The 12,120-nt window shown below is 38.1% G+C and overlaps 1 protein-coding gene across 5 annotated transcripts in view; it reads right to left on the bottom strand.

Moving 5' to 3' along the window:
• Positions 1-1,415: 1,415 nt before the first annotated feature.
• LOC145445178 (uncharacterized) overlaps positions 1,416-12,120 on the bottom strand; it is a 72,929-nt gene continuing 62,224 nt past the window's right edge. For all 5 annotated transcript variants that reach the window (XM_080323320.1, XM_080323322.1, XM_080323323.1 and 2 more), the window contains 16 exons: positions 11,828-11,966; positions 11,267-11,330; positions 10,915-11,204; positions 10,385-10,499; positions 10,153-10,322; positions 9,933-10,096; positions 9,139-9,259; positions 8,987-9,072; positions 7,364-7,565; positions 7,166-7,308; positions 5,884-6,016; positions 5,137-5,297; positions 4,971-5,076; positions 2,339-2,427; positions 2,094-2,274; positions 1,416-1,516 (listed from right to left, as the gene is read on the bottom strand). In XM_080323320.1, the coding sequence (XP_080179446.1) occupies positions 1,422-1,516; positions 2,094-2,274; positions 2,339-2,427; positions 4,971-5,076; positions 5,137-5,297; positions 5,884-6,016; positions 7,166-7,308; positions 7,364-7,565; positions 8,987-9,072; positions 9,139-9,259; positions 9,933-10,096; positions 10,153-10,322; positions 10,385-10,499; positions 10,915-11,204; positions 11,267-11,330; positions 11,828-11,966 (2,259 nt within the window). In that variant the 3' untranslated portion in view covers positions 1,416-1,421. The remainder of the gene's footprint in view (positions 1,517-2,093; positions 2,275-2,338; positions 2,428-4,970; positions 5,077-5,136; positions 5,298-5,883; positions 6,017-7,165; positions 7,309-7,363; positions 7,566-8,986; positions 9,073-9,138; positions 9,260-9,932; positions 10,097-10,152; positions 10,323-10,384; positions 10,500-10,914; positions 11,205-11,266; positions 11,331-11,827; positions 11,967-12,120) is intronic.

The raw sequence follows: 12,120 nt of genomic DNA, 5'->3' as shown, positions 1-12,120 counted from the left end.
CGTCAAATGGCCGATTCGCAGACAAAGTTCGACAGCTAGCATTCGGGCTTCCACCAACCTGTTGTGAACTCCTTTTCTATCGGCTTCCCTTCAGTTCCGTTCGAAAGTGGGGTAACGGTGGCGGTGTAAGTTTTGTTCGGTTCCATGGGATAGGTCTCGTCGAATTTCTCCCCGGGAGTAACCGGCACGGTTTCCTCAACGACTGACGTTCCGTTTTCGTCCTCGATCGATACCCTGAAAAAGACAGATAGAAAGAGAGGGTGAGGAGGGCAGGAGAGACATAGAAAACGGATCGAGATCACTTACTTGATGGCATCGACTTTTGGCGCCGGATCTGCTTCGAGGGTAACGTCTTCGTGGGTCGGCGTCGCAGTGAAATCGCTCAATAACGACCGATCTGAACACAGACACGGTATAAGTAGCCATTCCCATCCGGGAAATACTCTGAAAGTTTTCCTCACCGGTCGCTTCAGTGACTTTCTCAGCTGGACCGACTTGCTCGTCGTCGACAACTGGGTGAGCTTCGATATCGTAAGTGGTGTCTGGGTCCAATTCGTCAAACGTTGTTTTGTACGTCAGGTCTTCCGCCGGACTCTCCTAAAGTAACATCAGGTCGATCGAATGAAAACAACGCCAGATCAGGGAAGGGAAACAACAGCCAACAAACCTCAACTTGCTCTTCGCTTGATCCATCCGGACGTGTGAGTTTGAACACTACGCCATCGATGGAATCGTCGCTTGCCACTGCCTCGACATCCAAGAAGTCCTCTCCCTTATCGGTAACATCCAAAGATGCCAATTTCTTGCCGACTGCAAAGAAAACACGATAACGACAGTTCGAAATGCACGCGGACCTATGTAACCGCCCTGGTGCGACCTCAGGTGACAAGACGAATCATGTGTCGTGTACTGTGTAGCATGCTGATTGAAAAAGGGAAGCGAATCGGTCTGTCGTTTTCCTAGCTTGGCTAGAAGCAGTTGGCAGTTTTATGACGCATTGAGCTGCTGTATAGGCTATAAATGTGCTTGCTTCGTTGCAATATAACCGTCGAATCTGTAAGTCTCTCGACTCAGTTGCAGCTGGAGGATAGTAGCCATCCTCTCCGACAGTTGGATATAGAACTAACACCGAACGGCTGCGTGTGATTCTGTGTCGAGGGAAGGAAAAGGAAAACGGTTCGAACCTGTGGTGAAGTCGTTCTTCTCTGGTTCCTCGTCTTTCCCATCGACCACAGGAGTAATTTCGGTGGTGTAATTCTTGAACGGCTCGAGCGAATCGTACGTTTTGTTGAATTCCTCACCAGGCACGATCTCTTCCGTTTCGTTCACAACAGTTTCTCCCTCGGGATCTTTGATCAACACCCTTTCGGAGGCGACATCGTGTAAGAAAGGAAAGAATCGCTGTATCGAGAGCACGATAGCTACCTGATCTCTTCGACTTCGGGCAGTGCATCCACGACAACGGTCACATCTTCTGGGCCAGGCACCAGAGTCACGTCGATCAGCGGTGGTGGATCTTGAAGTAGTGGTAGAATGTATAACTTTTAGTATAAACCCACACCGAGACCACTTCTTCCAAATGTAGATACTTTACGCTATATAATGCATAAGGCATAAATGCATGAAATTGTCAGTAAAGGGGCAAGGCCATTAACATTAACATTCTTTGTGAACCAGGTATCTGCATACCTCACACGTGCAAAAAATCTCTGCATTGAATCTTTCTGCCTCTGCCACCGTTCCATTTGAAAGTTGTTGGTCAATATAATGTGGTAAAGTTTATGATTATCTTAAGTGATTACGAATATAATAATAAAATAAATCACAATATTTTAACAGTAATTATTAAATGCATAATATCCCTAATGTTCATACTCCAAGCTATATAAGTGAAGTCGTTTTAAAATAGGTTTCTCTCGTTGAGAGAGAGAGGGAGAGGGACAGTAAAAGAATACTTTTTATCGCATCAGGTAAAAGATCTACGAAGTTATTCCTGACAGCGAGCTAGCACTTTCATTATGTAAAAACTCAATGATATTTGAAATTATATTTTCAGGTCAATTTAGCATGTTTCTGGAAATCTCAAATCTTACCTAGATTCACCCGTTTTTCAACAGTTTCGGATCTTTTTCCTCCAGCTGATCCAGTTATTCTAATCACATATTGTGTACCCGGGTCCCCATTTTCCACTTCATATTCTGTCTCTTTTACGATATTCGTATATTCTTTCGATCTGTTTTTTCGGTCATTTTCCGTCACAAAAATCTCATACTCCTGCAGACATGGTATTTTAAACTAATGAAACACTGATTGCTCTTGAATTTCTCTTTAAAAATACCTTGACATATTCATCGCCGTCCCAGTAAACTCGAAATGAAATTGGAGATAGGAATTCGACTCGTACATTAGAAGGTTCACGCAGCGGCACTGTGATAAAACAGTATATTGTGTTGAAGCTTTAATTTTGATTTCCCACACATTGAATGGCACACTAATTTATTGCACAGAACTTGACCATCCCTACTACTGACTGATATAACTAATTATTATGACTTATTCAGGAATGGGGTCAATAAGAAGCCACTGCAATCTTGAAATATAATTGCACACATGCACATTGCACATTCATTATGATCAATCGGATTAAAATACAATTGCATTGGCATTACAATTGCAAGATGATATAATACCGATAATAACGATCATCACATATCAAATGAGACAAATTTTATTTTCTGCTGCTATGTGCAAGACACATCAGATATGTACAATTGTACATTGTACATGTAATACAGGCCTCAGGAAAGTAGATCATGATATCAATAGTATCCAATATTGGAAATGTATGATTGATTACATGCATACCATTTAACAGATATTGGACAGTAGTGATGTACTTCTAGTTTTTTTCAAATACTCAGGTATTTTTCTTCTACTGGCGGTACTTACTCGAGTAAGTAACTACTTCTTCTTCATGATATGTTGTTACTTATTCATTACTTGTAACTTAGTTCCTGTTGGTTAGTTGAAGTATTATGATTTTCCAATGACAGAGAATGAGACCGAGACGGAGACATTCAGGGTCTATTTTCACCTTGACAGTGTCTCGCTCACGACATCCACTTGTGTTCATATCTTGAATTAGGATTATGGATAAGACCAGCTTCGTCAAGGATGCATATAATATAATAATGGTAAGGGGGTATAAGGTATTATATGTTTATCATCAGTTCCGTCTTGACAGGTGCTGATTGCAGGGTTCAGCTCAATGCAAATTTATTTTAATCGTAATTCTGCTAGATGACGAGCAACGGATTTGCCACCACATCTACCAGCCTCATAACATCGCGATACTACTAGTAAAATATTGTCCAAGGCGATTCACATAGTTTGTATTATGTGACGCTCATTGCCTGGACTGTTAACTTGAGTTGAATGTAATCTAATGGGATGGGATGTTAATTAGTTAAGTATAGTCCAGAATTTTCCCATCATTTCCATTTCCATCATTTGAAGCACGGTCGTTAATAATACCTCTCTACCAAATGCACCGCATATGCCAGTTTTCACCTTTTAGCAGTCATGACAGCATGACTGCTTTTAAGAACGACTTACCTGCTTGCGCAGTTTTCAAAGTGAGCAAATTCTATATCTACTTGTAATAGATTTAGGCAGGTTCCTAAAAACACTACTTATACTCATACTTGAGTAGAATTTTGTGTTAATACTTCTACTTTTACTTGAATATACCTTCCTTGACTACTTTGACGACCTATCCCCTTTAGTAAGATATTACCCCAAAGTAGACCAAAACCAGATATGCCTACAAATTTGTCAAGTATGCTAGTTTGCAATGCTGTTGTCGATGTCAACCACCAAGTCATGAATTATTCCCAAAATTCATTGTTTGAAAAATATAGGGCAGAGGTCTCAAACACGGGCCCGCAAGAACATTTTGTGTGGCCTGCGTCGCCATTCTGGATTTTCAAGTATTCGACAATATTTAACTGCCACGTATCTTTCTGAGATTTGAGAACTTAAATCTCAATCCAACAATGCTCCAAAAACATACTCATCAAACTTCAGTATCACATCACTTTCAAAAGCTACCATGCGATGGAAGATCTGATTTTACGTCACATTACCAGTTTACGATGATAACACATGACCTGTTGATGATTCGTGACTGAGAATTAGGATTTCGACTTATGCGCAATCTTTCGTAGAATTACTCAAACTCGAACTCGGGTGATAAAATGAAAATGACTCGAGTTGAGTCGGTTCAAAAGTTAAAATTAGAGAAGGACTTGTTACTTGTGACAATATCCCAAGGTAAATGTAACGCTGATTCAATTAGACTTTGGCAATGACATGATCAATAGCCCACTTATCAGGAGTAGGTCCGAAACCTTGGTTGGATTACACTGCTCAAATGCTGTGAAATCAGATTAATCCTTGTTAAATTCTAAAATATTGTACCTATAATTGTGGCACGTCAAGTATCCGCTCGCTGCAAAATTGTAACACGACAGCTTTTACGATCTCATAATGCATTTGCCCCCTTGCATTGTGTCTGTATCTCATTATTTTGACAAGTTATGCCAAGAACAACAACAATTTTAATAAAATATTTACCATTGTGATTTTTTTTCCTTTCACGCGTGAATATTGCGATAGTATATCACATTTTCGCGATGTGTGTGGAATGCCATTCTACAAGGCTCGGTCGAATAAGGCCTATTGGAAATATATTGAAGACCCCTATTATTGATGCTGAGGCCAGAGGCATCATCAAAAACTAGGAGATTGGCCCGCGAGCACATTTGAGTTTGAGGCCCCTGATAGTGCACTGACACCATAAGTCAGGCCTAATTACTTCAAGAAATATATACTCATAATATGACTAATTCTACTATACAGACAATTTCAATGATGTGTGACAATATCAATGATAAGAGATTTCCACGTACTTGTTCTGAAGGTTCTTTCATAACTTCTATCCACCTCACCATATACATGGAGATTTACGTAATATGAAGTATTTGGCACAAGACTTCCAACGAAAACTGTGTACGTCTATATTCAATACAATGTCTTACAAATTGCTATGAAAATCCTAAAGCTACAAATACAAACTTCAGTTCCTTCTTCATATTGCCGATATAAAGTTTGACCGGTGTCGTTTCTATGCACATGTAGCGACATATTTTTGATTCCAGAAAATGAGCCAATAAAAGCAGTAATATTAGCCGTTACAGGCGTAGCAGTGACATACATATCACCAGGTTGAGGTTCATCTGAACAGAGGAAAATATATTTGAAGTACAATTCATTCTGCAAATGCATAAATTATTAAGAATAGAGATGATATAAACGTAATTACATTGGCTCTTTATGATGACCTCGGCCTAGATGACTTGTGACTGAAAATTGTGACTTGGACGCGACCTTTCGTAGAATTTCTCAGACTCGGACCGACTCGGTCACAAATGAAAATGACCGCAAAGTCGGCTCACTTTCAATCGGACAATTTCACCCAGTCAAATAAGGCCTACTTGGACTAACATTGAATACCTCTATTGATGCTGCGGCCCCTGGAGTCATAAAAAACTAGGACGTTGGCCTGCAAGCACATTTTATTTGGAGAGACCTGCTCTAATACAAAACAGGAAAACACCTATGAACCATAATGATTTCAGATACAGTACTCATTCAATGGAGTATGAAGTAATATTGGAAAGAGTTGGAAATAGTAGGATAAGTAGTAGTAGGACACTTGCTTAAGTATGGAACTTACCTTCCAACAGACTGTCATTTAGACTACAAATCCACATTATATTAAATTAGAAAGAGACCACTAGATAATAATAGAAAATTCGTTACCTGTCTTGATCACAATTGAAGAATTAACAGATCTTTTGTCACCACTGACAGCCCAAACTGTGACAACATACTGGGTATCGAATTCCAAGTTGGTAAATTCGAAATCTCTCTCATTATAGTGAAGGTTCTTCATCTGCAAAAATAAGAAATCATACACAAGGTCACACATCAGATGCCATTTTATGATGCAAGTTAGATCCTTAAGTAATGTCTCTATGGCATTACAATGTTGCTCAGTAAGATGGAGAGCACGGTATTTATTCCTTATAAAGATTGGTGCTCTTCTAAATGAAAAATATCTGCTTCGAAATTTCACGTAGTGACTTTACACGTGAAACCTCCATTTTAAATATTATAATTACATCTCAATTCTGATCAATAGTATATTACGTGACGACTACTGTAAGTATGAAAACCATTTTATGAAAGCAGATGTCGGGATTGAATATGTTTCTCCAACTATTTCGATCTCTTTCTACTTTTTTGACTAGACTGCGTACCATCTGGTTCCTGACTGACTTATTTTCTTCAAATATACCGCTATTTGTCAGTTACCAGTTAATTCATATACCACAAAACCATTGAATAGCAATAAAACACAATTTAAGGAGACAGATACAGCTATTACTTCAGTAAAAGCTTGTCCATCCGGGGTATACCATTACTCATAGCACATCGGAGATCGGGTATATGCTCAGTAATACGTTTCTCGCTTTTGGAATTAGAGGAAATCAAGACCGAGAACTCTTGCTCACACTCCCATGTCGAGACTGGGATCTCGATTCTTCTCATATTATATTGTTCGACTGTATGTGCCGTTTTACAGGCTTGGATACGTGGCAGATTTCGAAAGGGTTTTACAAACCACACACTGTGGCAAGCAGTATATCCACCGTATTCGATTGCAATGAATCGATAACATTGTGTAGTCCTTCATATACTTTCATTTCAACATGGGTAAAATTTATCTTGCGTACTTTACAGATGAACTAGTTTGTTAGCCATTGGTAGCCTAGTCACCAGCTGCTCGGTTTCCTTTGTTTGAATCTGGTGGGACACAATAATTCCAATGTGAAATTGTTGCACAGCTAAATTAATTTTTACATGGTGAATTCGCAGTGGTTTCAGCTACTGCAACGGACTAGAATTGTAGACTGAATACAATTAAAACTGTCGAAGCTCTCGCACACCACTTATGAGAGTACGCAGTTTGAGAACCTGGTCTAGATAGTAATGAGTATTTGATATTTTACGTCACAAATGTTGTATTTGTAAGTGATACCTGTATAATTTTCGGATCACCCGTTTTCTGCAACGCAACCAAAAAATAGTCCTCGACACCGTCCTGCGTGGATCGATCAAACCGTACGGAAATAGAACTCTGTGTCGTACTTGTTTGCCTTAGAGATCTGACCGCGGTCGGGTCTGCACAACTGTCCAGTTAGTCGAGTGCGGAAGAGAAAATTGCACACCAACTTACCAAGGACAATTGTTGCCACGGCCGGATTTGAATAAACTCCATTTGCAAAATTCCAGCCTCTGATTTCATATAATGCACCAGGTATTCCGCTGGTTGAGCGGAAAATAGGATGAGTGTCATTCGTAGAGGAGTCCATAGCATAGTCGTCGAAAGGCAATGGTTGAATCGGCCGATTCAGAAACACCAAACTGAATCTATATTTCTGAATAAGCAATTTTGCATTGTTGAGCTCATCATCATAATCACCAAGACTCTACAAGTGAAAATAAGATTCCCTCTAAGGTTATCATAATCAGAAAAGGCCATGCTCAACATTCTACTGCACCGAAAATTTCATATTGTAATATTTCAATAACATTTCAGGTGCAGCAGAAGTTGAAGGAGTTATATTGCAATAACAGTAGTTCAAGATGTTCCATTTTATGCATTTGTAGAAGCAATAGCAGTATCTTCACATAAATCACTAATACGGAAGAGTAAAAATGTTATCATTATATTCCAGAGAGCAGATAACCTTTCGTAGTTAGGCGATGGAAGATTTGTAGAACAAATACGATGGAAAGTGAAAAAGGGAATATTAACAGTTTTGTACTGATCACTTGTTCTATACAAAGAAGAGTGAGACAATACTAGTAGTAAATGTACAAACAAAACTGTGATGATATTCAAAATTAAATGATGTCCTCATGACAAGAAACAGGTTACTTCTATGAATATAAATTTAATATAAGGTAACTATAGCAGAATATATCTTGAAGACATTCAATGAAAAAATTACAATATTTAGTGACTCCGTCAAGTATAAAGTATCAGGACGGTATTATATTAATCGACCAATAACCAAATTACCTAAAAACGAACACCTGGTCGTAAATACAGATAAACGATGCATGGTTACTATTCTCATATTCGAGTGAAACAATATGCATTGTTTATCTATATTTCTCACTGAAGGATATACACATTCGATAGACACATTTGATTTTACAATTGGTTCAATAAACACAATATGTTGTGGGGATGGTCAACTATAAATTAGTGTGGACTTGATTTCTGTGTCTACAAGACAGGCCATCGTGGTACGGCGTGCTCACTAATCCGTTCACATACGCGAGGCTGGGTCCACCGATTAGACAAATACATAGCAGCATATGCACAAAACCTTCTGGAGTTAGATCATATGGGCAGCAACAATCACGATAACAATAGTAACGATAATGATATTAAACCTTTACTATACCTAGATTGAAGTTTGGGCCAATAATTTCTATCAACTGCTTCAGTTCTTGTTCTTCCTTTTGTACTTATAGTTATGTAATACCACTTCATTTAATTTCAATAAGCTGCAATCATGAACACCAATTCATACTATTGCATATAATGTAATTTTTTTCTCTATTAAATGTGGCCAGATGATTAGATTATTTAATGCATTCTGACATCTCTGTCACATCCAACAGACACACTCAAAGGTCCCGTGTCACCAAGAAATGCTATCTGTCTGAATATTCTGAACAGTGACTACTATGGTTGCTTGCTTTTAGGCAAAATAGGATACCTGAAAAATATCAAGACAATGCTATTTAGAAACGGAACTGAAGTTTCAAATAACTTTCATCCCACCTGCGAATATTGTTCCGGGCTCCATTCCACATTGATAGTTCTTGTAGTTGATGTTACATTCAAGTTTTTTGGTGTTTGAAGTGGCACTGAACAGAAATAGGATGATATTATCATGTAAAACAATAGTCACAAAACTATCATTCTATCCATACATGTGCTGAATTCTTGCGTTCGAGGTTTATATCCTGCAGTTGACCTTACTTTCATAGGTTGGATCTCCAAGAGATACCTGGTGTTTGGTTTAAGTGATTCTTCCGTTTGTATGTATTGAATCTGCAAACATCACATAAATACGTTGCCCACGCCAAATATAGTCATTCTTCTGATATTTCATTTAAGAGTAACAATGTAATGCAATAAAATGTTCTTGAGCAGTTGCGCAGTTTTGAGCAATTTACTATCTACAGATTCATGGACAAAGAAAGTCAACAATAATAGTAAATTTTTTTGTAATGTGAGTTCTCTATCAATTTTGTAACGACTCTTCGAGTCCATTATACAATCCAATACGATTGCTTCTATATGATGTTATTCTCAATTCTCTACTTGTTTCTGCCGATTACCTCTGACGAGCATCAGCCGAAAATATTTGGGTTTATTTAGATAAGAATATATTATTCAATTATAATTTTCGTACACGGTTAGGTTAACCATATAAGTTCGTTTGCAATACACCATTCCTTCTACTTGAAACCCTGCATAGGCATTATGTTGAATACCTAGTAATATAGGAGGTTGCTATTAGAGTATACCAAAATGTTTCATTCATACCATATGTAGTGACGTATCAATGATGGGAGTTTTGTTAAGATTTAGTGAAGAAGCGACATTAACAAATGATGCGCATTTATCATATTTGGGAACAGGAACAATATGTTAGGAAAAGCTTGCCAATGTAACATCTAATTACAGTGAGACAATAAAAAATCCACTTCCATCTTCATACCTCGCTTCTAACATTGTGATCAATCTGTCCTGCTGCTCCGCTGGTGTCAGTTTTGTTAGGCGCTGTCACAGTGTAGGTATACCGTTTCACTGCTAATTCACTGGGAAAACTGAATTCAACGTATGCCGATAGCGGTGTTGGAGTGATGTTAATGAACTCTTGAGCTTCAAAAAATCATGTATTTATTATATGGCACACAACTTTGGAAAGTTAATCATACCTTTAAACCGGCACTCAATATCCTTGGTAATATTTCCTGTGATTCTTCGCAACGATTGAAATGAGGGGACACACACTGTATTCCTATTTTCCCGCACCGAGATCAACGAGGGATCATCACAGCCGCCAACAACGATAAACCTCACAACCACCCCGGCAGCAACAAGTTTTCTAGATAACCACAGATAATTTCATTGTTATCTTGAATATAAGATCATTGATCTCCAAATCACCTGTACGCAGTTTGGACATCATCCGACGCCGAGCGGGTAGTGATCACATAAACCAGTTTTTGAGGATTCCACCATTTCATATCAGCATCAGTGTAGTTTAAGACAAAAGTTAATCCTTCAGAAAAAATAACACAATTTGATTCATTTAATATTACAATTACAATCCCTGATTACATCCTTGATGGATTTAATTTAAGATGCAATCCCTATAGCATTGAATGCAGGAGCTGTAAATCCTCAAGCTCATTGGTCGTAATAGGCTCTAAATTATGTCATAAAAGTTTGGTGAACCCTTTAAGCCACAGAAAAATGGGAAGAAGAGATACAGAATTATATGATTCACTCAAATAATAGCCACGTTCATTTGGTTATACTATATAGTAGAGAAAGATTGACTTTGTGGAGCTATTAGCGGTTTGTGCTACAATAAGGTCGAGTTTTAAAGCTTTGATTAATCTCCAAAGCCTGATAAATGTAAATGGTTTCACATGAACAATATTTTGGTGCCAGTAAAATATACTTGACCATACCTGCACCAATGTTGTTTTGATCTCCAACAGTATTTTTCATTTCCGACCCGATAGCAGACCTCCACCTGGCCCTCGAGTGCGTATATTGACTGGGTGACAATGTAACAGTTGGCTTGTCATTAATCTCTATGACGCTAGCCAATGCATATTTTGTTCCACTCATCCTCACTCCGGACACGGCCCCTAATATCAAGTCACGTGTGAGCTTATACTCCTTATATGATACGTTTCGGTGAGTGGACACCATGAATATCACGTGCAGGGAAGTTTCGTTTCTAGCACATGCTGGGCTGCAACAGAACAGATCAATAAAACTTTCAAGTTCACTTTATTACATAGCTGCAAAACATACTAAAAGTTCCTCATAGACTTTGGAATTATTGCTGATCCAGAACCGCCAGATCCCTTTTCTTCTTCTAAATTAAAGAAAGGAAAATTTTAACATACAGTTCAATCACCCATTCATATAATAACTAAAAGAGCTTCCTATGAAATGAATAGGTAATGGCAAAACATAAAAGCCATGACATCGTATATATTTTAAAGTGATCAAGCAGGGAAATTCGTTCAAATTAGCATTATCATTCTTATCACTTCAGGTACTTTAGTACTTAAGGGTTGGTGACGTAAATACACTGCATACATGAGGAATGCGAAAGAAAAAAAATACTCAGAGATTCCGATAGTATTCAGTTGGCAGTTCTAGGTATCTACATCTTATAGATAAACAATGCATGTTGTGGTAGGATGGGTCGAATGGAATCACGTTAATCGCATACGCTGCTACTCATTTCTGGACATCACTAAATACTGAGTGTGTATGTACACATGAATTAATGTGTGATCAAATGCTTTCATGATGTCTAAACTAGATATTATATTGTCAATGAATCACATATGTAAAGAAATATACTTGTTTTGAACGTTTCCTTCAGAGGAGCACTTTTCACACCATTCGGGAACAGATAGTAATGTTGAACCTCATATCTTAATCCCGGTTCTAATCCAGTCACGTGAAGAATTTTTATTCCAGGATCTTCACTGGCATCAATCTGGGCAGGAAGATATAAATCAATGATTGAAATTTCAATCCTCGCATCATGAGTGTCAACTGAAGAAAAAAATGCTTCAATAATGAGCATATGAATAGCCTGTAGCCTTTCATAAGAATACAATATACAATTTGATTATAACTAGGGCAAGTTT

The sequence above is a fragment of the Botryllus schlosseri genome, chromosome 8 (assembly GCF_051294905.1).
Source record: "Botryllus schlosseri isolate E-star chromosome 8, Bs_hap1, whole genome shotgun sequence".
Lineage (NCBI taxonomy): Eukaryota > Metazoa > Chordata > Ascidiacea > Stolidobranchia > Styelidae > Botryllus > Botryllus schlosseri.
The sequence above is the reverse complement of the archived record's forward strand: the minus strand, read 5'-3'. Positions and strand labels throughout refer to the sequence as shown.